General features: G+C 66.6%; 4 protein-coding genes across 7 annotated transcripts; 2 read left to right on the top strand and 2 right to left on the bottom strand.

The window, feature by feature from the left end:
* The first annotated feature begins 323 nt into the window (after nt 1-323).
* CACTIN (cactin, spliceosome C complex subunit) lies at nt 324-5588 on the top strand. The gene is made up of 10 exons (XM_055709747.1): nt 324-503; nt 675-1164; nt 1716-1811; nt 2289-2434; nt 2517-2679; nt 2980-3097; nt 3345-3537; nt 3874-3996; nt 4164-4432; nt 4941-5588. The coding sequence occupies exons 1-10, from the start codon at nt 367-369 to the stop codon at nt 5429-5431; spliced, it is 2226 nt and encodes a 741-aa protein (XP_055565722.1). The 5' UTR covers nt 324-366; the 3' UTR covers nt 5432-5588.
* A 3042-nt stretch (nt 5589-8630) lies between these two features.
* TBXA2R (thromboxane A2 receptor) lies at nt 8631-14619 on the top strand. Of its 2 annotated transcripts, none has more exons than XM_055709709.1 (3): nt 8631-8732; nt 12952-13862; nt 14153-14619. In XM_055709709.1, the coding sequence occupies exons 2-3, from the start codon at nt 13041-13043 to the stop codon at nt 14420-14422; spliced, it is 1092 nt and encodes a 363-aa protein (XP_055565684.1). In that variant the 5' UTR covers nt 8631-8732; nt 12952-13040; the 3' UTR covers nt 14423-14619. The 2 variants fall into 2 exon arrangements, with proteins under 2 accessions (XP_055565684.1, XP_005434458.2); XM_005434401.4 differs by lacking the exon at nt 8631-8732 and adding an exon at nt 11261-12253.
* Nucleotides 14620-14871: 252 nt separating this feature from the next.
* On the bottom strand, nt 14872-17465 carry GIPC3 (GIPC PDZ domain containing family member 3). Its single transcript, XM_055709272.1, has 6 exons — nt 17208-17465; nt 16555-16740; nt 16081-16261; nt 15523-15635; nt 15218-15299; nt 14872-15140 (listed from the first exon to the last, which is right to left on the bottom strand). Exons 1-6 carry the CDS (start codon nt 17463-17465, stop codon nt 14989-14991), a joined length of 972 nt encoding a protein of 323 aa, XP_055565247.1. The 3' UTR covers nt 14872-14988.
* Nucleotides 17466-17803: 338 nt separating this feature from the next.
* Nucleotides 17804-24950, bottom strand: HMG20B (high mobility group 20B). 3 transcript variants are annotated; one of them, XM_055709044.1, is made up of 10 exons: nt 24577-24950; nt 23898-23966; nt 21811-21916; nt 21335-21538; nt 20707-20827; nt 20538-20590; nt 20202-20277; nt 19693-19908; nt 19127-19259; nt 17804-18933 (listed from the first exon to the last, which is right to left on the bottom strand). In XM_055709044.1, the coding sequence occupies exons 2-10, from the start codon at nt 23933-23935 to the stop codon at nt 18921-18923; spliced, it is 960 nt and encodes a 319-aa protein (XP_055565019.1). In that variant the 5' UTR covers nt 23936-23966; nt 24577-24950; the 3' UTR covers nt 17804-18920. The 3 variants fall into 3 exon arrangements, with proteins under 3 accessions (XP_055565019.1, XP_055565021.1, XP_055565018.1); XM_055709046.1 differs by having other exon boundaries at nt 23898-23965; nt 24540-24582; XM_055709043.1 differs by lacking the exon at nt 24577-24950 and adding an exon at nt 24508-24551.
* Nucleotides 24951-25137: the final 187 nt, after the last annotated feature.

Genomic DNA, 25137 nt, shown 5'->3' on the forward strand with positions numbered 1-25137 from the left:
GGGCGGGCAGCCGGGCGGGGAGAGGTACAGGCAGGGGGCGGGCAGCCGGGCGGGCAGGGGTGCAGGCAGGGGGCGGGCAGCCGGGCGGGGAGAGGTACAGGCAGGGGGCGGGCAGCCGGGCGGGGAGAGGTACAGGCAGGGGGCGGGCAGCCGGGCGGGCAGGGGTACAGGCAGGGTGCGGGCAGCCGGGCGGGGAGAGGTACAGGCAGTGGGCGGGCAGCCGGGCGGGCAGGGGTACAGGCAGGGGGCGGGCAGCCGGGCGGGCAGGGGTTACAGGCAGGGGGCGGGCAGCCGGCGGGAGGCCCTGCGCGCCGGGCGCTGCCGAAGGCCCCCGGGGCGGAGCCGCAGCCGCCGCCGCCGCCGCCCATGGGCTCGGGGTCGCGCAGCCCGGCACGGCGGCGGTCCCGCTCGGCGCGGCGGGAGCGGGGCCGGGAGCGCTCCGGCAGTCGGAAGAGGCGGCGGCGCAGCCGGAGCGGGGGCCGCGGGCGGGAGCCGGGCTCGGGGTGAGCGAGGCCGGGCCGGGGCCGGTCGGGGGCCGCGGGGCTGGGTCGAAGGCGGGCGGGGGAGGCCCGGGGGTCAGGCACCGGCGGGGGGCCACGCTCGGGCCCTCCCGCCTCCGGCCGGCCTGCAGCGGGGAGCCGGGCCTGCCGCCCGCTGACACACGGCTCCCCCAGCTCCGAGTCCGGCAGCGAGAGGCAGCCATGGAGGAAGAAGAGGAGCCGGAGCAGGAGCCGGGAGCGGCACCGTAGGAGCCAGAGGAAGCGCCGGTCGCGGTCCCGGTGTCGCTCCTCCGGCTCCAGCTCGGAGCGGGACAAGCGGAGGGCCCGGAGCCGGGAGCGGCAGAGGAAGAGAGATGCCTCCAGGTCGTCGGTGTCCTTGGCCAGCTCGCCCTCCCCACCGCGCTCCCGGGGCCGGGAGGAGCCGGGGCCGCAGCTGAGCCTGCAGGAGCGCCTGAGGCTGAAGGAGGAGAAGAAGAAGCAGGCGGCGCTCATGAAGGCCTTGGAGACACCCGAGGAGAAACGGGCTCGCCGGCTGGCCAAGAAGGAGGCCAAGGAGAGGAAGAAGCGGGAGAAGATGGGGTGGGGAGAGGAGTACATGGGTTACACTAACACCGACAATCCCTTTGGGGACAACAACCTGCTGGGCACCTTCATCTGGAGCAAGGTGAGCTCCTCTGTGCCCGCACCAGGGGGGCTGTTGGCAGGAGGTTGTGCCCCTCTGGCCGCACTGGGACCGAACTGGGCAGCACTGGGGTGTCCAGGAGGGGACCTTTGCATGAGGGAGGACCTCTGATACTAAGAGCAGCCACAGGAGAGCAAAGTGTTTTGTCCAGGGCAGCGGCTGTGTGTTTCTGACCAGCTTAGGGGTGTTTTACCCCCTTTCTCCTGAAGACCAAGGTCTGTAGCCAGGGGCTGTGGGATGAGGAGGGGGGTCAGGGTGCAGGAGGGGGACACAGACCTGCTGGGAGCTGCAGACTGAGTGCTGGGCAGTGTTTACTGGTTTGTTGGCACTCGCCAGGTCAGGTGGCCTCCCTGGGCTCAGCCCAAGTGGCACTGAGGGGCTTCAAGAGTAGGATGCGAGAGATTTGGGGACTTTCGACAGGATCGGGGCTTGCCAGAGCAGCAGAAGCGGGTGAATGTGGTGGCATTTGCTGGCTGGCGAGGGGCTGTAGAGGTCGCTGGATTTCATGGCCACCCTTGGCCACTCTGTTGCAGGCGCTGGAAAAGAAAGGGATCAGCCATCTGGATGAGAAGGACCTGAAGGAGAGGAACAAGCGAATCCAGGAGGATAATCGGCTGGAGTTGCAGAAGGTGGGCTCAGATGTCCCCTCCCTCCCACTGTCTGACAGAGAAACCTGTAGACAGCCCAGTTTTCCCAGTTGCTCACCTGGAATTCCCCTTGTTGTTATCACTGAGGGTGCCCGTAGGCGGTAGGATGTAGGACTGGGCACGGGGCACACAGCGTACTGACTTCTGCTGTGCCAGGGTGAGAAGGCTTTTTCTCTTGGGGTTGTGTCCAGCTCAGGTGGTGCTGAGGAGGGCAAGTGCCAGGTCACCACTGCGTTGTGCCTGTGTCCCCTGTCCTCCGACGGGCTGGCAGCGAGCAGCCCGGCCCCACTGGCCCATGCTGGCTGTCCTCCTGCGTGGCTCCTGGCTCCCCGGGAACCTTACACCAATTGCAGGAGCTGAGTCAGCTCAGCAAGCAGGATTACGGCTCTGTCCTTGAACGGGTGTCCTGAGTGGGTGCCCCCTCCACAGTGACCTCATGTCTTCCTCTGCCCTGGGCAGGTGAAGCAGCTGCGCCTGGAGCGGGAGCGGGAGAAGGCGATGCGTGAGCAGGAGCTGGAGATGCTGCAGCGGGAGAAAGAGGCGGAACACTTCAAAACCTGGGAGGAACAGGAGGACAACTTCCACCTGCAGCAGGCCAAGCTGCGGTGGGTGTGCAGCTTCCTGGGGACGGGCCTGCCAGGGAGCAGAGGGCGGCAGGCACTGCTCACTGTCCCTCCTCTCACCCAGGTCTAAGATCCGGATTCGGGATGGGAGGGCAAAACCCATTGACCTCCTGGCCAAGTACATCAGCGCGGAGGATGATGACCTGGCTGTGGAGATGCACGAGCCCTACACCTTCCTGAACGGTCTGACTGTCTCCGACATGGAGGATCTGGTGGAGGACATCCAGGTGCCAGTGCTGCTGTCCCCATGCTGCCCCCGTTCCTCCTGCCTGTCCTCCTGCCCTCCCGCCCGGCTGCCTGTACCCCTGCCTGTCCTCCTGCCCGGCTGCCTGTACCCCTGCCTGTCCTCCTGCCCTCCTGCCCGGCTGCCTGTACCTCTGCCTGTCCTCCTGCCCTCCCGCCCGCCTCAGCATGCATGGCTGAGGGGCAGCAGCTCAGGGTGTCCTCCCTCCCCACTCCAGCTCTGCTTCCCTGCCTGCGGTGCGGAGCAAGTGCCTGATGTCCTCCTGCTTGTCTCCTGCCTACAGGTTTACATGGAGCTGGAGCAAGGCAAGAATGTGGACTTCTGGAGGGACATGACCATCATCACAGAGGATGAGATAGCCAAGCTCCGCAAACTGGAGGCCTCTGGGAAAGGAGGACCAGGTAAGTGAGAGGGAAAAGCCTGATGTGAGTGTCAAGGGGAGCGTGAGCAGCGGGTAAAGCAGGGCTTTGGGTCTGCCGTGTGCGCTCTGGCTCAGAGCAGTTCTCTGGGGTCAGCTGGATGGAGGTTGTGCGTCTGGTAGCCATCCCCTGCTGCGGTCCAGCCTTCCGCTGTCAGATGTAACCCTGGGCTGGGTGACGCAGGCTGAGCACCCGAAGACTGACTGGCTGCCCTTGCCTGTTTGTGCAGGAGAGCGTCGGGATGGCGTCAACGCCTCCGTCAGCTCAGATGTGCAGTCCGTGTTCAAGGGGAAGACGTACAACCAGCTGCAAGTGCTGTACCAGGGCATCGAGAGCAAGATCCGAGCAGGAGGACCCAACCTTGACATTGGGTACTGGGAGAGCCTGCTGCAGCAGCTGAAGGCTTACATGGCTCGGGCCAGGTGAGAGCAGGGACTGTCCCCTGGCCAGGGCTGTGGGAAGGGGCAGCACAGACACCACCGTGAGCAGAGTGGGGGAGGCACAGAGTTGGTGGTGGAGGTGTTTTATACCTTTTCTGAGATGGCTCGTTCTCCCAAGAGGGGAAAAGGGCTGGACAATCATTCCCTTCTCCAGTGATGATGTTTACAGCGAGGGAACCAAACTGGAAGGTTATTAAGCCCAAAACCGTACAAAACCCAGCAGATATCTACCCAGCGTGGCGGTGTCACAGCTCTGGGCAGCGAGGGCATGAGGTGGTTCTGCTGGGTGGGACCTGATGGCTCATCTCCTCCTCACAGGCTGCGGGAGCGGCACCAGGATGTTCTGCGCCAGAAGCTGTACAAGTTGAAGCAGGAGCAGGGTGTGGAGAGCGAACCGCTCTTCCCCATCATCAAGCGGGAGCCGGCCTCCCCCAGTGACAGGTACACAGCCCTTTCCTTGGGGAGCACAGCCATCCAGGCCTCTCCCGCGGGGCACCTGCGACGGAAAATGCGGCCTTGTGTTCCCATCCTTCCGTAGAGAGACCTCAGGTGAGCAGAGAACAAGGGTACCATCCCCGTCCCAGTTCTCTCTTGTCTCTTCCTTGCAGGCTGTATCCAGAGGAGGGCATCGTGGTACAGCCAGGGCCATCCTCGGAGCCCGAGGCCGAGCAGGATGCGGAGGCCAAAGGAGAGGCAGAAGGAGAAGCTGTGCTGATGGAGGAGGACCTGATCCAGCAGAGCCTGGATGACTACGATGCAGGGAAGTACAGCCCCCGGCTGCTGGGCGCCAACGAACTGCCCTTCGACGCTCATGTGCTGGAGGCTGAGGAGGACACGCATCGGCTGCTGCTTCTGCGTCAGCAGCTCCAGGTCACAGGTAGGAGCCCCCCGGGCCAGTCCTGCGCTCGCCGGCCTCCCAGGCGGCACAGAGGGTGTGCGTGTGCGTTGGGGGGCAGGGTTGGAGGGGGACGCTACCCTTGGAAAAGGGGGAGTAGGAGCTGGATCTGGAGGATGCATCCAGAGCTGGCCTGGCAGGGGGATACACCCAGGCCGGGAAGGGTGCCAGGACCTGGACGAAAGCAGGGAGCTGGGGCTCAAACTGCTGGTGCTCCCCATGGGTACCTGCGCTGGAGCCTTCCCCGCTCCCAGCCGCACCACCGAGCTGTTTGGGCTGCGGGCAAGTGGGAGGAGTGTTGTGGATGAGTTTTCCAGCACAGCTCAGCCTGGTGCCTGCCCAGAGTCCGCAGGGTGGTGTGCGCATCTCCACACCCAGCTCCACATCCCCTGCCCAGGATCTGCTGCTCCTTCCCTCTGCACGCTGGGGAGCAGCATCCCCACAGCCCAGGCCTGGCTGCAGGACTGGACATCGCCTCTCCTCCCTACAGGTGATGCCACTGAGAGCGCTGACGACATCTTCTTCCGTAAGGCCAAGGAGGGCATGGGTGCAGATGAGGCGCAGTTCAGTGTGGAAATGCCCCTCACAGGCAAAGCCTATCTCTGGGCTGACAAGTACCGGCCCCGCAAACCTCGCTTCTTCAACCGGGTGCACACGGGCTTTGAGTGGAACAAGTACAACCAGACCCACTATGACTTTGACAACCCCCCCCCCAAGATCGTGCAGGGCTACAAGTTCAACATCTTTTACCCCGACCTCATCGACAAGCGCTCGACGCCCGAGTACTTCCTGGAGGCCTGCCAGGACAACAAGGACTTCGCCATCCTGCGCTTCCACGCTGGGCCGCCCTACGAGGACATCGCCTTCAAGATCGTCAACCGGGAGTGGGAGTATTCCCACCGCCACGGCTTCCGCTGCCAGTTTGCCAACGGCATCTTCCAGCTCTGGTTCCACTTCAAGCGTTACCGATACCGCAGATGAGGGACTGCTCAACTCCCTTCAGCCCCCCTGGCACAGGGGGTGGGCAGGGGGGGCTCTCAGCCCCTGTCACAAGCACTGTTCCTGAGGGTTTTCTCTGCCCTTGCTTTTATCCCGAGGGACCCTGAGACTTTGGTATAAATAAATAGGGGTTGTTTAAGCCATGGGATCTTCTGCGTGGGCACCCCACACTGCTCCGTACCGTGTGGCTCTCCTGCATGTCATCACCTGCCAGTACCATGCTGGGCCAGCACTGGAAGCTCCCCTCCTCCTCTGGGGGCTGAGTAGTGTGTGTGTGGGTGTCCTCATCCCTACACCTCTGGGGTGTGTCACCCCCTCCCCACGTGCCGTCAGCCCTGTGTGCTCCGTCGCCTATTCCAGCCCCACACCAGCCTCCTCCCAGCCCCACGTGCTCCCAGCACCAGTGCCAGACCTGTCCAGCCCAGACACTTCCCAGCTGCAGCTACAGCACCCTTTGCTCCATGAGCACAGCCCTGCCCTGGCGGTCCCCCTGCCCTGTGTGGCCCCATTCCTGGCATGTTCCCCCTGGGATCCAGCTTCCCCACAGCCTGGGAGCGCCGCCACCTCGCTCGCTCGCCTCTGGCTGCAGGATGAAAGGGTTCAACGGCTGCGTCCGGCAGCTGGAGGAGAAGGATGTTGGATGGGATATATCTCCTTAAAGGGGAAAATCCGGTTTCCGTGGCTGCAGTTCCACCCACCCAGTGCCTGAGCAGCTCTTGCTCTTGCTGGGCAGTGGAGGAGGGTGTCCCCAGGGGTCCTGAGCAACACTCGGGTGGGTTTCAGGCACTTTGGGGAGCACTTGAGGGCTGAGCTGGGACTCACTGGCCTTGATCCCTCCAGGCGATGGCCTTGGGGGGCAGCTGCACCCGTCTGGGTGCCCCCACGTGGCCCCAACCCCACCAGCTCTGGCCCCTCGAGGTGTCCCCCCCTCGGTGCCGAAGAGGTGCATGAGTAATGCCCAGCAGCGCAGCCGGGAGACCTTGGCCTTGGCCATGAGCTGTCACAGCGAGGTCGTTTCCTTCCCCGCGGGCCTCACTGCATCCTGCCCCCCGTACAGCCCCACGGCTTGGGGGGTGCCCAGGTTCCCTCTGCTCTGCCCTGCTGGGGGGGCTCCCCGGCCTCGGGGGCTGCCCTGCGGCTGTCGTTTCCCCCCATAGCTCAGGAGGGGCACCCTGCCCTGCTGCTGCCATCCAGCCCTGCAAACGCCCTGCGGGCTCCTGTGCCTGCCAGAGCCACCAACCCGCGCTGGGTCAGCCTGCCCAGTGGCAGGGCATGGGGGAGACCCCAACCAGCCCAGCCCCGCATGCAGGTGCCCCTTCCCCATCCTGCCAGACACCCCTGGGGCCAGCGGCTGTGTCGGGACGGGACGTGTCCCCCGGCATCTCCTTCCTGTGGGCTATTTAAAGCTGTTGAGCGGCTGCTTGGCGCGGGGGATGTTCAGGGCCTGAGCTCAGTGCAGGAAGCATGCGAGGGTCTGGCCAAGGATGACTTCGGAGGGAATAAGGAGAAAACTCCAACCCCAAAGGCAGTGGTTGGGTGCCCTCCCTGCTTGACTGCCTGGCAGAGCCCCCTGCCCATGGTCCTTTTCCCTGCCAGGCATACACACAGTGGGGGCAACCCCCCAAAACCATCCCGCTGCATCCCCAGCCTGAGCAGGGTCCGTGTCCCCGCCCAGGCGCTGCCCTTTCCCCACTCCCAACTTCAAGCCGTGGATGGAGCCGGAGCCCGGGGGGCTGCCGCAGCCGGGCACCCACCACGGCCGGCCCAGGGGCTGGATCCGGCTGGAGCCCTGGGTGTTTTTTTCCAGCCCTGCCTGTTCCCCGGGCTCTTCTCCACTTCTCCCCCATATTTTGGGGGGAACCGGTTTCGTTCCTCTGCCTCACGGTTCGAGGGCTGGGTTGGGGGGGCACGGCTCTTCTCCGCTCTTGGGCGCAGCGACAGGGGCTCGGCCGGGCTCGTGCCAGGGTGGCAGCAGGTTGGTGCAGAGCTTCCTCCAGCACCCCCGCGCCCACATCCTCTGTGGGTGCAGCTGGAGGGCAGGAGGGTTGGCACACCCCAGCAGCATCCAGGCACGGCATCCGGCTGCTGAGCCAGGTTCTGCTGCGGTGGGGCCACTCCTGCTGGTGGCACGCTCCCGCTGCCAGGGCCAGCAGCGATCCGGCTCTGTGGGTGGCCCCCCGGCTCCGACCGGTGTCACCCCCCTCTCAGACTTCTGCTGTGACAGCCCCTGCTCCCTGCCGAGGGATCAAGGGACTCAGGCCTCTGAGCATCACCCAGCTGCCCGCATGCCCCGGCCTCGCTGGCTGTGATGGGGTGCCCCCATATCACCCCTGGGTGGGCGATCAGTGATGGGGTACCCCTGTGTCACCAATGGGTGGGTGCTCAGTGATGGGGTGCCCCTGTGTCACCCCTGGGTGGGCACTCGGTGATGGAGTGCCCCTGTGTCACCCCTGGGTGGGCACTCGGTGCTTTGGAGCTGGACGGAGACGCCGGTGACAGGGATGGGCTCTGGCCCCCCCCAGCAAAGCACGAAGGGCAGCAGCGGGTGGTGGCGTGTCCCCTCCGATGGCTCCCACGCTCCAGGACAGCGGCCGTGGGCAGGGACACGCCAAGCTCCGGGCCGGGGAAAACCGGGGTGCGATCCCCCCCGGCTCTGGGAGACACCCCGGGACGCTGCCGGGACCCCCGGCTCTCCCCACCCTCGGCCCGGGGAGTCTCAGGCCCCGCTGCGGGGGACAGCGGGGACGCCCCCCCCAGCCCGGCGGAGCGGTGCGCGTCCCACGGGGCGGTGGCACGGCCGGGCTGACACCCCCCACCCCCCCCCCCCCAGACACAGGAATCCTGCTCGGGTAAACAAATGAGTAACCCGGACCAGGGCCCGGTCCCGCTAAATATAGCCGGGCGGCGCGGGGCGGGGGTCCCGGCCCACCCGTGCCCGCAGCCCCGCGGCCCAGGTGCGGGGGGGGGCCGCCCCCGGCCCTCCCGGCCCGTGGCTGCCGGCGCCTTCGAGGCTGCCCCGGGCCGGCGCAGGGGCTCTGGGGGCCGGTGCTGCCGGGGCGGGGGGCGCAGCCCGGGCCGGGGGGCGGGGGGGGCGGGGCGCGCCCCTCCCCCGGGAGCCCCGTCCGGGGCGGGGGAGGGCGCCGGCGCGGGGCCGGGCCGGGGCGGGGGGCGTGGGGCGGGACCGGGGGGCGCTACGAGCCCGGCCCTGCCCCCGCGCCCTCCCGTGGGGCCGGGCCGAGCCGAGCCGGGCTGAGCCGCGCCGGGCGGGTCCCGCCGCTGGGAGGTAGGGCCGGGGGGCTGCGGGGGGCAAGGAGCCCGCAGGGCTGGGGCGGCCGGACGGAGGGGGGCTGCGGGGCGGGGGGCGCTGGGACGGGGTGCGGGGCGCTGGCTCAGCCGCCCGCTTTGCGCAGAAACCCGAAGAGCTGCTGCGATCCTCCGGGGGGCGGACGACGGTGACCCCCAGGCGCGGGGAGAGACGGGGACGCGGTGCCCCCGCTGTGCCCCCCCTCGGCTGCCTGTCCCGGGACCGGGTCGCCGGGGCCGGCACGTCCCAGGCTTCGCCCCGGCACCAGCATTTGCTGTCGGGGCTCCCCCCGCCGGGGCGGTCCCGGTCCCCCCGAGCCGGTTCCCCGCGCAGCCCCCGGCCCGCTCCCTCCCGGCAGCGCATCCCACCGGGGGGTCCGAGAAGGGCCGGGAAAGGGGCTGGGGGGGGGGGGAGGGGGGGGGGGGCGGAGGGGGGTGCCCAGCGGCAGCTTCCAAGCCCTCGAGATGCCGCGATGCTGCGGCCGGGAGCGCGGGGGCTGCGGGCTGCCCCTCCCCCCCCCATGCCGCCCTGAGGGCACAGCACCGGCCCTTGCATGCAGGGGGGCCCAGGGCGACCCCCCCCCACCCGCCACCCCCTGCCCCACTCCGGGAGTGCACGGGTTGGGGAGCTCTGCATGGCCACAGCAGGGACAGGCAAGGACAGCCACCGTTGTCCGTGCCCCCCGGAATGTCCTGTGCCCCGGGGGTCCGCGGGGGTCCCTGCTCCGGGTCAGGCCGGCTCCCCCCGCAGTCCCTGTGGTGGCTGTGGGGCCGGGGGCGGATGCTGGGGCCCTGCCGAAGTCCCTGTCCCCATGACGTGGCCGCTGCTTTTCGCATCCCAGCTGATGGCCTTGAGCTGATCTGCTGCCCAGAGAGCCCCAGCCGGGAGGGGGGGGCGGTTGGTGGTGGGACCACATCCAGCCCTGGCATCCCGTGGGACCACCTGCGCAAGGGCCACCAGGCTGGGGAGGCAGAGGGGGTACTGCAGAGAAAGTCCCTGTCCTTCCAGGACAAGGTGGGACGGGGCTGTCCCTGGAGAGGTCCAACAAGCGAAGAGGAGGGACTGGATGCAGAAGGGACAAATGCAAGCGCACTAGGGCACCTTCTGCACAGCTCCCTGCGGCTAAGCACCACGGCCTGGGTGCCAGGACCCGGGGGGGGGGGGCATGTGGGGTGCAGGCCACCTGGTTTGGGGTCCCTTTGCAGGTGTGCGGTGCCACGCTGCCCCCAACCCTCCCTTGCCAGCTCCACCCCGGCCTGATCCTGCCAGCCTTGTGCCAGCGCTGCCCCAGGAAGCTTGGGGAGGCAATGGGCTGGGGTGGGAGCTGCACCGATAAGGAGCAGCCTCCCGCGCTCCTCATGTCTCTTTGCCTTTCCCTCGCTAACCTCGGATGTGGCCGGGGCAGGAAGCCGTGCCCGGTGGAGGCAGGGCAGCCCGGGGTGCAGCTGCGGTGTAATGCCAGCCCGCGGGCTCACCCCGTGCCAAGAACCCCATTAGTGCCCGCACTGGCCCCGCCGCCGCCTCGCAGCCTCCACAGCCTGTTTCGGAGATGGGGATGTTCCCCCAGCGCCTTTTGCCTTTGCTCACAGCCAAACCCTCGCCCCCATGGGATCTCCCTGGGAGGTGGGTTTGCTGGATCTAGTAGCCCCAAACCCAAGTGCACAGGGTTGGCAGGGATGAGCACCAGGCTTGGGGTCTTTCCTCCACAGGACTTGCCATCCCCACGAGCATCCTCCTGCGGGGAGACATCAAGCGAGGAGCCCCCCGCCCCCACACAAACCCCTTCCCGTCATGGTGTGCGCAGGGTTCAGCTCGCTCCCAGCTGCGCTGGCACTAAAAGGCCCCTCTTTAATATTTGATTCCCTCTAAGTGCTGCGCGGTCCCAGGCTGGCCGAGCCAGCTCCGCGCAGGGTGGCACCTGGTGTCCCCAGCCCTGCTGGCAGCTGGTGGTGGGTGAGGGTCCAGGTCGTGGTTGTGCCAGGGCAGGAGGGGTGGATGGCGGGGGATGTGGGTGATAGCAGGGTTTGGGGTGTGCAGCATGGAGCTGCCAGGGCTGGTGCATCCCCACACACACACCAGACGCTGTGGGGAGAGGGGGTCGGGTCCTGCTGCACCGAGCCAGTCAGCAGCCAGGAGCATCCCATGGCTGTGAGTCCCTGGGTGATGGGTCAGCATCGCCCTGTGGGCTCCCGAGCCCCCCAGCCATGCTGGAGTAACCTGGGGCGGGGGGAGCACCCACTTGGGGACAGCACCCCAAAAGCGTGGGCAGGCACGTGGCAAGGGACAGCCAGAGTGGGACCTCCGAGCTGTGGCATCGCTGTGGGGCAGGGGGGGAATTTGCCACCTCCCAGGGAGGGGAATCCCAGGGGACACAGGAAAGGCTGGTGGCTCCTCAGGGAACCGTTGCACTGTCACACAGAGGCCTGACCGCATTTCTCAAGGGGACCGACGCCTTGGGGGCCACCGCCACCATCCCTCAGGGATCCGAGAAAACAAACAGCAGCAAGTTTTCGCTCTTGTTTCGTGGAAAAAGTGGGGCCATGCTCGCGCTGGGGCAGTGAATCACCACCACACTGGGCCAGCCGCCCGCGCTGGGATGTGGACAGGGATGGGGATGTGCCCCCACCACCCCCAGCCCCTTCCCTGCTCGCCAGCAGCCCATGGTACAGCTGGGGACAGGGGGAGGGCAGAGGTGCTGCCATGCCAGGGGGGTGCCAGCACCCTCGGTCCTGCAGCCTGCCTGGATGCGGCCCCGGCGGGGGATGGTGCAATGCCTGGCCCCATCCCAGCCCCAGGACGGGCTGTGGGATCAGCACCCGCCTCGGGTGTGCGAGGGGGCTCCCAGCCCTGTGGGTGCCCTGGCACCGGGGGCTGGGAGGGGGTGGTGGGTGGTGGGTGCCAGGCTGTGGGATGTGGCGCGGAGCTCACCCATGACACGGGGACACAGATGCAGGACCAGCCGCTGCGTTTGGTGCCGATCAGGGCTGCCTTGAGGTTTGTCTTGGAGATGGGGATGGAGGGCAGGTGGCAGTGCCACCCTGCATGAGGGGGAGGCAGCGGCGCCAGGACGCCTACAACGGGGTGGGGCAGGGTCTGTGCGGAGGTGGTGGGTCAGGGTACAGCTGGGCATTCCATGGGGACCACTGGGCTGGGAACGGGGTCAGCCAGTAGCGTGGGGATGGGGAAGACAGGCTTGGCAAGGACATCCACAGCCTGGAGAAATGGGTCCCAGGAGGAGAGGAGGGGTCTGGTTCCCGCAGGGGGTCTGGTCCCCACTGTTGCCATGCCTCTGCCCCTTCCCACATCACCCCATTTGCAGCCTGGACTAATTAGCGATGGAGGTTGCAGCCCTGCGGCTTCCCAGATGCTGGATGCTTCCCAATCCCGGGTCACCACCGAGCGAGCCAGTGTGACATTGACCGGGCTGCCCACGACCGCAGCTTTCCTCGTGCACCCGCCACGGCCGGTGTCCCGGGGACAAACCCTCAGCTGCAGCTGTGGTAGGGCAGGAGGGGGACACAGAGAATGGGGATGTCACACGTGCACGCCAGCTGCGTGGCCCATGGCTGTGGCCTGGCAGCAGTGCCGGTGCCAGGGGGGTGCAGCACACAGCTCCAGCTGTGGCCATCCCATCCCGTGCCTCAGTTTCCCCACCTCGCTGTGGGCATGGGGCCTCTCCCCATTGAGGCCGGGGGGGGGGGGGGGGGGGCGGGGAGGGGAAGGGCGGGGCTTGGAGTGTCAGGATCCGGCCCTAGCGCAGCTGCCCTGTGCCTGCATTCCCCATCCTTCAGGGCAGGTCCCCCCATGCCGAGGCAGAGGGCAGGTGGCCCCGGAGGTGTCCGGCCACGTCCCCCGGGGCAGGAGGGAGCCGGTACCATCAGAGCCAAGCTGCCAGCACCACACTTCTCCAGACACCCACCACGCTGGGTCACAGTCTCGTGGAGCAGCCCCATGTGGCTTGCAGCCGGGGACAGTTAATCCCATCCAGCTGTGGGGCTGGGGCCCTGCACGCCTGCTGCTGCTGCTGCTGCTGCTGCTGCTGCACCCAGAGCGGTGCCAGACCGGCGCGGGCCGTGGTCCTGGTGTGGCATCCCCCTCCCCCACCCCTGTGGTGCCCCATCTTTGCAGGCTAAGGGTGGGCGATGGGTGGGCTTGCGCATGGCAGACCCCTCCTAAACCTGCCTCCTTGCTCCCGCAGGGCAAGGCAGGATCAGTGCCGGCAGCGGCGGAGGGCACACGCCATGGAGCTGAGCCGGGAGGGTGCCTGAAGCTGCTGGAAGGAGCGGGATGGGGTGGGGGGATATGGAGCTCCCCAACGGTAGCAGGGCCGGCCGGGCGGACACGTGCTTCGGGGCGTTCAATGCCAGCGATGGCCGCGCCGGCGCACAGGCCAGCATCACCTCGCCCTGGTTCTCCACTGCCTTTGGCCTTATCGGCCTCTGTTCCAACCTCTTCGCCCTCTGTGTCCTGCTCAGCTCCTCCCGCAAGCTGTCCAGCCAGGCTCGCTCCTCCTTCCTCGTCTTCCTCTGTGGGCTGGTGGTCACAGACTTCATGGGGCTGCTGGTGACAGCCTCGGTCATCATCCCCTACCACTTCATCAAGTTCACCTGGGCTGAGGTGGACCCTGGCTGCCACCTCTGCAACTTCCTCGGCTTCTCCATGGTCTTCTTCGGGCAGTGCCCGCTGCTGCTGGGGGCCACCATGGCTGGCGAGAGGTTCTTTGGCATCAACCACCCCTTCTCCCGCTCCACCAGCATCTCCAAGCGCCGCGCCTGGTCCATCGTGGGGCTGGTGTGGGGGTTCTCCTGCCTGCTGGGGCTGCTGCCGGTGCTGGGGCTGGGGCGGTACACGCTGCAGTACCCCAGCTCCTGGTGCTTCCTCACCCTCCTGCCCGACACTGGCAACGTCATCTTCTGCCTGCTCTTCGCTCTGCTGGGGATCTTCTCCGTGCTGCTCTCCTTCATCTTCAACACAGTCAGCGTGGTGACGCTCTGCCGTGTCTACCATGACCGGGAGTCAGTGCAGCGGCGCCGGGACAGCGAGGTGGAGATGATGGTGCAGCTGGTGGGCATCATGATCATTGCCACCATCTGCTGGATGCCCCTCCTGGTGAGGCCCCAGGTCTGGGTGTTGCCCCCTCTGTGTCCCTTCTGGGTCTTGGTACCCCGCCATGCTCCTCCTGGTGAGGCCCCTGGCTTGGCACCCGGGTGTTGAGCTCAGCACCGCTTGCAGGCAGAGTGGGTGCTCCTCAGTAGCAGGTGCCCCAAACCAGCCTGAGACCCCTCTGCAACAGGCTCGACACCCAGTCTGGACCCTCAGCATCTCCCCCACCCCAAAGCAGCTCATGGGCTCTGTGTGGACCCCCCCTGCTGATACCTTGCCCCCTCCATCCCCCGCAGATATTCATCGTGCAGACGGTCCTGCAGCAGCTGCCGGCCAGTGGCCAGATCCAGATGCTGCCCACAACAACGCAGAAGATGCTGCTTATCTACATCCGCATGGTCACCTGGAACCAGATCCTGGACCCCTGGGTCTACATCCTCTTCCGACGGGCCGTGCTGCAGCGCATCTACCCCAGCCTACGCCCCCGGCCCTCCATCCTCTCCCTTTACCCCGTCCTCAAGCCCTCCCTGCGCCGCAAGCTCACCGCAGACTCCGTCCTGCAGTAGCAGCCCCCAGGGACAGGCACCGCGGGAGGGGGCGAGGACCCCCCCATCCCACCCATCTGGGTTAATTAATTGTCCCTATCACCTACATCCATGGGCCACCCCAGCCTGGTACTCAAGGGGGTGGTAGGGGCCATAGGGGTGCTCCCCCATCCCCATCTAAGTGCCCCCCCCCCAATAAAACACAGCTTTTGCAGCTCTCTGTGCCTGCTGGGGTGAACACCTCGGGGGGGGGGGGGGGGGGGGGTATGACCCCATTCCCAGCCAGAGCAGCAGCCAAAGCAACAGCCCTTCTCCTCCAGTCTCTGCTTTAATGAGCCGAGCCACAGCCGCTTCCCACCACGTTTAGGGGCTGAACAAAGGGGGTCCTTTGTGGGGGGGGGGGGGGGCTGGATGCCCTGCTGTGCCCCCCCCCCCCGCCCCGGGACTCACCTGGGTGCAGCTCAGGGTGGGGGGCAGGCAGGATGGGGATCCCCACCAGCACCGACAGCACCAGGTGGGGTTGGGGATGCAGGGAAGGGGCTGGGGTGAGGGGCACCGCTGCCCTCCCCCCCCCCCCCCCCCCAGCGCTACTCCTGCCCCTGTTTGGGGTGGCAGACAGCTGCCCACACCTCTGCCACGAACTCCTGGGGGAAGGCGAACTCGCCCAGCACCGAGTCCAAGCCACGGGCAAGCTGGGCTGCGCTGGGGCTCTCCTTCGCCGCCTCCACCATGGTCGAGGCTGGGGAGGACGAGAGGCAGGCTCAGCGGTGGGTGGGGGTCCGGGGTGGGCTCCCCCTGCCCCCCCATTGCACTCACCCAGCTCGCTGTCACGGATGCCCATGTAGCTCTCCAGCAGGTCGTCCACCCGCCGGGCGGCTTCCTCCTCAAAGGGGCTGGGCTGGGGGCGAGAGGGCCAGGGAGTGGGGGCATGGCCCAGGGACCCCCCCACACTCCCACGGAGCTGTGCCTACGGGTGCTGCACGTGTGGGCACCCAGCAAAGCACCCAGCGGTGGTGCAATGCAGGGGCCACCCAGGAGCATGGGGCCGTTCATCCCCCCCCCCCCCGGGCACAGTGTGAGCGCCCGTGGGCTCAGGGTGGGGGTCTCTGGGTGGGTCTTACCCCTTCTTCCAGCACAGCTGGTCCCTGTGCCCGCAGCCGCAGCGTCTCCTTCCCACTGGTCACTTTGCCCTCGCTTGGGGACTTGCTGCTCCGCATCCTCTGCCCGATCATGTCTGCACCCCAGGTGGGGAGCGAGGGGGGGGGTCAGGGTGCAGGCAGGGCCTGGCACCCCCTGCCCCTCACTGCCCACTGCCCCAACCACCACCCAGACCACGTGTGTCCCAGCACCCTGCCAGGGAGGCCGTGCCTGGGCAGGGGTGCTCAGGGGCAGTGCAGACATAAGGGACACCCATGGGTGCAGGGTGGGGACGCACACAGTTACAGGGTGCTCGTGGCCCCTGCACCAAAAGGAGTGGGGGTACCCACAGGGAACACAGGCAGGTGTGGGGACCCCCTGAGGAGTGGGGTGCTCTGGGGTACACAGGGGGGTGGCAGACCCTGGGGGCCACCCGGTCCCTGGGGAGGGGGTTGCAGGGCAGGAGGGCCACAGGGGATCAGCCTCCCCATGCGCCTCCCGGGGGTCCCCAGGGCAAGAGCAGGGGACACCCCTTGACCCACCGAAGGCTTTTTTGGGCTGCACCAGGCGAAGGGTGAAGGGCTGAGCCCGGGGCAGCTCCCGTAGCATCCGAGCCACCTCGTAGTGACGACAGCCCACGATGGTGTGGTCATTGATGGCCTCGATGCTGTCACCCACGCACACCGTCTGGATGCGGTTGATGATGCTCCCCTCCTTGATTCTCTGGGGACCGCGGAGGGGGACACAACAGATCTAGCCCCCATCCCACCCTGCACAAACACCCCGCCATGGTCCCATGTCCTCTAACAACTGGATCAAGCAGGGAGGGAGGGTGTCCCCCCCATCAGGTCCCGTCCCCCCGCAAACTGCACCATGGCAGGGCTTGGATGGACCCAGGGTAGAACTGGTGGAAGGGGGGGGAGGTCAGGGAAGGAGGATGGCCCCAAGGATGTCACCCAGCATCCTGGCAAGGCCCCATCCTTGATGAAATGATGAAACTCATCAGTGACGCCCACCTTGATGAAAGCGTAGCCGGCCCCATTGTCCGTGATGGTGAGGCCAAGCGCATCCTCCGTTTTGGTCACCTCCACCTCCTTCGTCTCACCACGGACGTGGGCAAAGATGAAGTCCTCCAGGCCGATCTGTCCCCCCAGCAGCTTCTGCATGTCTACTTTATGCGTGTTGAGCGTGCAAAAGAGGATCTGCCCCGGGGAACCCTGTCATCAGGGGCTGAGGATGCCCGGGCAGGGCAGGGGGTATTGGTGGTGCTGGGGCAGGAGCCACCCATGGGTGGATCCAGCCAGGTCTAGGTGCTGGGGGGTCTAGGGACACCCAGTCTGCCTGGGGATCCAGCACTGCCCGCTCCCTGTACACTCTTCCCTCGGCTTCAGGCTACGCAGCTGCTGGCATTAGCCAGGGAATAGGCAGCCCTGGTTCCCTGCCCACGTGCTGGGGGGAAACTGAGGCACGGAGCCACACAACCACTCCCCGGAGGGGACAGTACAGCCCCGAAATTAAAATGCCCTTTTCCAGGTTATTTTAGAGGCTGCATTTGCCCAGAGCTGCAGACCCACAGGAGGGCTGGCCACGGACAGTGCCACCAGGTTGGTGCCCCACCTTTCGGGGGCAAAGCCCCCTCCCCGCACCCCAGCAGCCACAGCCCCCTCACCTCGGTGGGCGAGATGCCGAAGACCTCCGCAATTTTGGCGTAGAGCTCCTTGACGTTGGTGAAGCCCTCGATGCGCCCCGTGGGGCTGCCGTGGGCCAGCTGCGTGTGAAACACCAGCCTGGGGCGGGCACGGGGGGGTCGGGGGGCTGCGGTGCCCTCAGTGGCAGGTGGCTCGGGGGTCCCTGGGTCCTGCCCCACGCCGTTCTCCATGGGGCTGCCCTCCTGGGGCTGCCTGCTGATCCTGCCCGCCCGCCGCATCCCACTGCCCGCACCGCTGAATTATAGATGGGTGCTGGCTCCCAGCTCTGCCGTAAGGTGATCCCCGGGCCTGGGAACACGATCCGGTGGGGCAGGTCACCCACCTGGGATCAGGTGAGCTCTGCCACCTCTGAAGGGCCCTGGCCAGGCTGGAGGAGGTGGGAGAAGAGCCAGCACAGAGCCAGCCCCATCGCCCCCCCACCCCGCCCGCTGGGGTTGGGGGCTGCAGCAAGGAGCTCGGGACCTTCCCCCCTTGCTCCACACCACAAAGCTGGTGGGATCTGGGCCAGGAGCAGCTCCAAAGCCACCTCTGAGCATGAACACACGGAGCCCAGACCGGTTGTTCCTCCAACATTTATTTGCTCCCATCTCCATCCCAAGCCACAGGGCCACCAGGAGAGTCACCTACAGAGCAGGGACCCGGCAGGCGAGAGACGAGCGGTCGCACACCAGCCCCAGGTTAAACCCAGGGCCAGACCGACATAGTGCTAGTAAGAAAATAAGACACTCTCTTCTAATTACAGAGTCTGAGATTAGTGACAGGCGGTCCTGGGGACGGCCAACCCCAGTACCGCACGGCCGGGACGCGGCTGCTGTCACAGTGGTCCCACAAGGCAGGATGGGCTGGGGCAGGGGGGCCACCCCATGGGCTCCCCACCGAGGAAGGGCTCGGTTCCAGCTGCTCTCCGGCATCAAGGTCTTGATTCCATATTTTTTTTTTTGCCTTCACCCCTGCAGTGTGCGGGAGCTCCCCTGCCTGGCCCCAGAGGTGTGGGGGAAGGCAAGGTGACAGGCAGGGTGACATAGGCAGGGGTCTGAAGGCACCCGTGGGGGAGCAGCAAGGGGCTGCTGGAAGGTTCAAGAAAGCAGGAGGCAGGCAGGAGAAAGCCTGCCACCCCCCACCTGCTGCAGGACAGGGGATCGAGAAGCCCCCTGGGCTGATCTAGGGGCCAGGAGGCAGCACCAAGCCCCAGGGGGCTCCCGGGGCACCCGGCTGCCCCCCTCCTGTCCCAGGCTGGGTGACAGCAACCCCCCGGGTCACCCCGAGAGGCTGGTTCACCTCCAGGCCAGTGACCCCCAGGCACTAAACTGGCCACCGGACACCTTGGGGGTCTCTGGCTGGCCGAGGCAGAGCTGCAGGAGCCGGGAAGCTGACAGGAGAGCAGGGGGGATGCTCACGCCCACCACTGAGCACCTCGCCCAGCACCACGCCAGCCGGGGGCTCTCAGCCCCATCACTGCTTGGTCCCCAGAAGCTCGAGGTCCTCGGAGACGGTGCACCACGGGGCGCAGCCACGCCGGGGCTGGAGGGGGTCCCAGCTCACTTCTCCAAGCGAGGTGAGCGGGGTGGAGGGGGAAGCAGCCGGACCACCAGCAGAGACTGTCCCTTGCATGAGCTCCAAGGGACAGGGCCGTGGTCCGGCCGGCCCCGGGCTCCGGGAGGGACTGGTCCTCTTCACAAGTGTTCACTGAAGAGGGAGGAAGGCAAAGCTGAATTACGAGGGGCTGGCTTCTCTCCCCAACAGCCACCCAGAGGAACTCCGAGTCCCTCTGCCCACACCTTCCCTGCTCAGCTCCCATCACCCGCCCTGCCACAGGCTGACCCGGTGGTCCCAGTGCCCTCCAGGACCCCTGGGCTCTGGCCAGCCCTACCCAGCTCACCTGGCTATCCGGGACAGGATCTCCTTGATGCGCACCACCAGCTTCTCATGCTGCAGCGGGTTGCTCTCGATGGCACTGTGCAGTTTGGCCATGTAGAAGTCCAGAGTGCTCAGAGTGGGGGTTTCACCGGTGCCTGTGAGGTGGCAGCCCAGTTATCAGGGCCAGCAAGTCCCCATCCAGCCTTGCCCATCACGCTGGGGACTAGGGAAGGGACCCTGCGCACCAGGTACCCTCTCCTGCAGCAGGAGAGAGCTGGCACAGACAGAACCCGAGAACAAAAGGATTTGGGCTGATCTCTGCCTTGCGGGCACAGCTGGGGCTGTGGCTCTGGAGGACATTCCCAGCCTGTTCTACCTCGTTACAGGGGAGCCAGCTGGCTGTCACACCCCTGGGCTCCCCAGACAGCCCCCCCAAAGTGCTCCAGGATCCTTCCCCACTGGCAGATGAGCTTTTATCACCACCCCATTGCCCCTGCTTGCACCACGTGCAAAGCCCCAACGACGTCCCTCCATGTGGCCACCGGGTCCCAGCAAGCAGGCTGGTCCCCACGGCTGCCCCAAACTCACCAGGGATGGGGAGGGAGGCGAAGCTGGTGGTGAGAGCCTGCCGCACGGACTGGAGCTGCTGCTGCAGGGCCAGGGTCTGCCTCTCCTCCTGGGCCAGCTCCTGCTCCAGCTTCTCCTTGGCACAGTTCATGTTCTCCGTGTGCTTCTGCAGGATGGCGTTCTGCTCCTCAAACTCCGTGTTCATCTTCCGCAGACGCCGCAGCTCAGCCTCCCGGGCTGCCGGGACCGTGGGGTGTCAGCAGGGGTGACCCTTCTGGCTGTCCCTCATCCCAAACCCAATTCCTTCCCCAGACATGACTCTTCCAGGAGGCTCAGCGTCACCAAGCCCCAGGCTCCAGCCAGGATCTGGCCCACCTATCCAACCTCACCAGGGATCTCTCACCCAGCGCCAGTCGCGGTCCTGCCCCCCGGGATGCAGGCTGCTCCGGCAGCAGCATTGCTGGCTGCAGTGCCCCCCATGCAAGATGCTGCAGCACCGGCAGCCCCTGCCCCACAGCCCAGCCCCTCACCTTTGTTTTGGTCCAAGAACTCCTCCGTGAAGATGGGCACATCGAAGGTGGAGAAGGTGTCACTGCACTCGCCAGCCTGGGGGATGGGAGGAGACGGATCAGGCAGAGCTGAGCCCACCCAAGGGGACCCCACCTCCCTGGGGCTGGGCAGCCAGGAGGCACAGGGATGGGGCAGGCAGGGAGGACAGCTATGCTCTGCCTCCGGCCGCTTCAAGCTCCGCTTCAGCGGGAAGCTGGTGCCTTGAAGCACAACCCGTGAGTCTCCCTCTGCCCAAACCCCGCAGTGCCACATGCCTTGGCTTCCCCCCCACACAGGCAGACCTGCTGGGGCCTCACCTTGTGCGGGTGCCCATTCAGCAGGGTGTTCACCGCCGCAGAGCCTGCATCCTCTGGAAAGGAGGAAGGAAGTTATCCCTAGCAGCCAGCCCAGCATCCCCCAGGAGGTCTGGCAGCACTTGGCCGGACCCTGGCAGCGATGCCAGCAGCCACTGCTCCCACGACCCACCTTTTTTGATCTTCTTCTCCTGGATCTTCTCTGTGCACATCTTGTAGGCTTCCGATTGCTGGTATTCCCGCAGCTCCTTCATGTACTGCTGCTTCTCCCGCTCCGCTTCGTCCAGGTACCGCTATGGTCACAAAGGATCATAGAATCACAGAACTGTTTGGGTTGGAAGGGACCTGAAAGCCCACCCAGTTCCAACCCCCTGCGGTGGGCAGGGACACCCCCCACCAGCCCAGGTTGCTCCCAGCCCCATCCAACCTGGCCTTGGGCACTGCCAGGGATGGGGCACCCCCAGCTGCTCTGGGCACCCTGTGCCAGCATCTCACCCCCCTCACGGTGAAGAATTTCTTCCTATCATCTAAATCCACCTTCTTTCAGCTTAAAACCATTACCCTGTGTCCTGTCACTACAGGTCCTACTAATAAGTCTGTCCACTCAGCCTGGCCCGGCCCCAGGCTCCCCAGGGGGCTGCAGACCCCACTACTCGAGACCCAGCTCCCACTCACCAGCCCACCAGTACTGGGACAAGCTCCCTTTGTGGAACTGCAGCCTGAGAGCACGCACAAAGGTTTGGGGTGCAGGCTCTGGAGCATGCTGCCCAGCCCTGGGGGTCTCTCCTGGGGGCTGGTACCTGCTTCTCCGAAAGCTGCAGCTTGCTCCACTCAGCCCCCAGCATCTTGGTGATCTCTGGGAAGGGCAGGTCAGGATGCTGCGTGCGGATCTGCTCGCGCCGCTCGTTCAGGAAACGCACATAGCCTGTCACAGGGGCTTTGGGGCCATTGGGAAGGATCTTCTTCCTCTTCTTGCCCTTGGGCCACCCCCTCTTCTTCACCGGCTGGCACCCAGCGAAGGGAAAGGGACAACCCATCACGGATCAGTGTGCACGATGCCATCGCGCCGGCAGGATGCAGAAGCAGCCTGGGGACCCGCCTGGGCCTCCTGTCCCTTAAGGGAAGGTCTGGACCTTCCTTCAGGCCACGGCTGCGGCCAGGGGCTTGCCCAGCTGTGCCTGGGCTTCGGTAGAGCGAGCAGGACAGCCCCAGGCTGGGCAACACAGACCCTGCTCCCGGGAGCTGCGTGGGGAGGGACACAGGCACCAGAGCTCACCTCCTCCTCACCATGCGGCTTCTCGCTGCTCGCCCGTGCTGACTCCCCCTTCTCCTGCTTGATGGCCACCAGGAAGTTTCCATGCTGAGCTTTGCCCGTGGCATGCCTGCAGGCAGAAAGTACCCATCAGAAAGGGCTGGGAAACTGCCGGGAGTGATGGTGACACATCCCCCAGCAACGCGGCCTTGCACTCGTCGGAACCCCCAGCTCCCACCCACCCAAACAGCCCCCAAACCCGCTACCAGCCCTGGAGCCCCTGTTCCCCTGTGAAGGGAGGCCATGGTTGAGGGATGGGGCTCGAGCAGAGCCCAGCACCGGGCCAGCAGGGCAGTCCTGGGCACACAAAAGCTGCCCCAGGATCCACTGATGACCTCGGGACCTTTCAGTGATATTTGTAGGGGGGCCAGGAGCTGCTGGTGCTGCTCTTGGGGGCAGTTAACAGCATCGGTCACATCCCTGTGTGCCACCAGGGCTTGGGCGCGCACCTCCAGGACTCCCAAGCAGCACAAACCAGTTGCTCCTCCCCTGCAAGGGAGGAGTTGCCACGGGGTGTGGGTCCTGCCTCCAGGGGCACCACCTGGAAGCATCATCCACACCCAGCACAAGCGCTGCCAGGGGTAAGGAGAACCCTCAAGGCAGAGGATGAGGGCAGGGCACCCGCTCGACCCGCTCCAGCCACAACCGATCCATCAGGTTCCTGCTGCCTGTGCCGCTGCCGCAACGCACGGAGCCACCTCCGAGACGCACCAAGCGGCTCTAACGCAGGGCTGGCGGCCCCGACTCCTGCTCTCCAACTTGCTGCCTTGTCTTTACAGATCAGCATCTGCCTTCAGTGGAGGACACGTGTCCGGCACCTGGGTCAGCAGAGCCACCCTGTCCCAGCCGAGCACATGCAGCCCCACTGCGGCATCACCCTGGGGTTCCCCAAGGCTCCCCGGTCCCTTCAGCTGGCTCCATCCCACAGCGGAGCCCCCGTCCTGCTGGCATCCTTTGGCAGCTCCTGCCCCATCGGAGCGTGTCCGCTGGGAGCGTGCAGTCAGGCCCCCGACGCGGGGGGAGCCGCCAAGGGCTCGAGAGATGCAGCAAACAGCACTCGCTTGGGTTTCATCCAAGTCACGAGACACAGTAACCAGCACAAGGCCAAGCAAAAGCCCCAGCAAAGAAAGAAAACGCGTACTGAAAGCCAGCCCGATCCTCTCACCTCTTTTGTGTCACTGTGTAACCCCAAATCCCCACAGAGACCCCAGCCTACCGCTGTCAGGTCGCCACCCGTACCAGCCCCCCTCGCAATTAATTTGACGGGGGCCCTGTCCGTAAGCCCCCGGGGACAGCAGCTGTAACCGCACCGGCCCTCGCGGGCGGCTGGCACAAGCTGCTGCTGCGGGGTCCCATCCGGACCGGCCCCCCTCACCCCCTGCCACTCCCAGGAAAGCCAATGGGAAGGGGCCAGATCCTTTCTTCTTCCAGCTTCTGGGGGAAAACACCCCCCCCCCCAGAGGCTCCGTGCAGGCAGGGCCAGCCTCAGGCTTTCTCGGCTCTGATGGAAATATTCCCGGTGATGCCCGTACAGCACCGCTGGCTCCGCCGCCACCCCCCCCGCCTCTGCCCACCCCCCCCCCCGCAACCCGGATTCCTGGCGTGCTTGAAAAAGTAAAGTTATTTCAGGCAAGATTCCTCCTCTTATCTGAGCCTCCCCCGGCCAGCTCGCTCCGGCACCCGCCTCCTCCCACCCCAGCGCCCACGCTCTCGCCCCTCTGCCAGACGGGTGGGCTGGCACCGCTGAGCCCACCAGCCGTGTCACCCCATGCCAGCTCAGCACAGCGGCCCAGCACCCATACTGGCCTTGCTCGCACCAGATGCTTCTTTCGTGCCAGGTCTCCCCCCACCCCGCAGCCCCCCCTGGGTGGGAGCAGGCAGGCAAGGGCAGAGCTGCACAGCAGGATGGGGGTCCCCAAAACACACAGAAGACCCCCAAGGCAAGGGTGGCCACCCCTTAGCAAAGGGCCAGGGCACGGCTGGGGTGACGCAGGGCAGCTCATGGCACGCAGGGCTTGGGGGGCCCTGGAGCACGGTGGGGGGGCACTTACAGCATCCCGGCAGGCAGCTGCTTGGCGCTGTGGGCCATGGGTCCGGGGGGGCCTCTCGGGTCAGCACCCCTGAAGGACAGACCGGAGCTGGCACCCACACCCCGCGGGGACAAGGCTGGTGCTGCAGCAGCTCCAAGGGGGCAGGTGGGCGACCCCCCCACACCAAAGACCCCCCCGCACAACCCGCAGGGAGCCCACAGAGCCGCCCCAAACGGCATCGCCTCCCCCATCCAATCCCGCCCCCCACCTCCCCCAGGCCCCCACGGGATCCCCCCACCCACAGGACCACAGGACGAACCCCCCCCCCCCCGTCTCCCCCATCCTCCTAGCACCCCCCCGCTGCTCCCCCAACAGGCTGACCCCACACATGGCCCCCACAACCCCCCCGCACGGGGGTCCCCAGCAAGGACCCCCACACACTCCGCGCCCCCCCCCCGGACCCCGGCCTCCAGCACTGCTCCCCCCCCGCACCGGGGTCCCCAGCAGGGCTCCCCACCCCCCCCGGCCCCGCAGCACTGCTCCCACCCCGTATGAGGGCCCCCCCACCCCAGACTCCCCCACCCCAGACTCCCCCACCCCAGACTCCCCCACCCCAGACTCCCCCACTCACGCCGCGACCCCCAGCCCCCCCCCCCCAACTTTCCTGGCGCCGCCGGCGCCCTTCGCCACTCTTCCTCACCTGGCCACGCCCCTCTATTATTATGTAAACTAAAGCTCGCCTCGGCGCTTCCGATTGGCCGCTCGCCCCCAGCCGCGCAGCCCGCCGCCTAACGCGGATTGGCTGGAAGGGTTTACGTTCGAGGTAAGCGGCGGAGAGAGGCGGGGCCGGCCGGCACGGCGCGCGCGATTACGTCAGGCTGGGTGCGCGCGGCAGCCTGCCCGGCCAATCAGCAACCGGCCCGGGGACGGGAAGCGCCGGGGGGCGGGGCCCGCGCCTTAAAGGGGCCGCGACACAGCGCGTCCGCCCCTGTGCCCAGGGCGGGGAGTTCCGGGAGGAGACCGCGGGGAGGTCCAGCGCCCCCAGTGTCCTCCCGGTAATCCCAGCACTCCCCGCGAAGGGAGTACCCACCGACCCCCGTACTGCCCATGCTGCCCCTAGTGACCCCAGTACCACCAGTACCGGCTCCAGTCACCTCAGTGTCTACTCAAGAGGAGGTCTCAGTGCCTCCAGTACCCGACGCTGCTCCCAGTGAGCCCAATACGCACCCACGCGGGGCGCCCCCGTGATGTCAATAGTCAT

This window comes from Falco cherrug, chromosome 4, assembly GCF_023634085.1.
Source record: "Falco cherrug isolate bFalChe1 chromosome 4, bFalChe1.pri, whole genome shotgun sequence".
NCBI lineage: Eukaryota > Metazoa > Chordata > Aves > Falconiformes > Falconidae > Falco > Falco cherrug.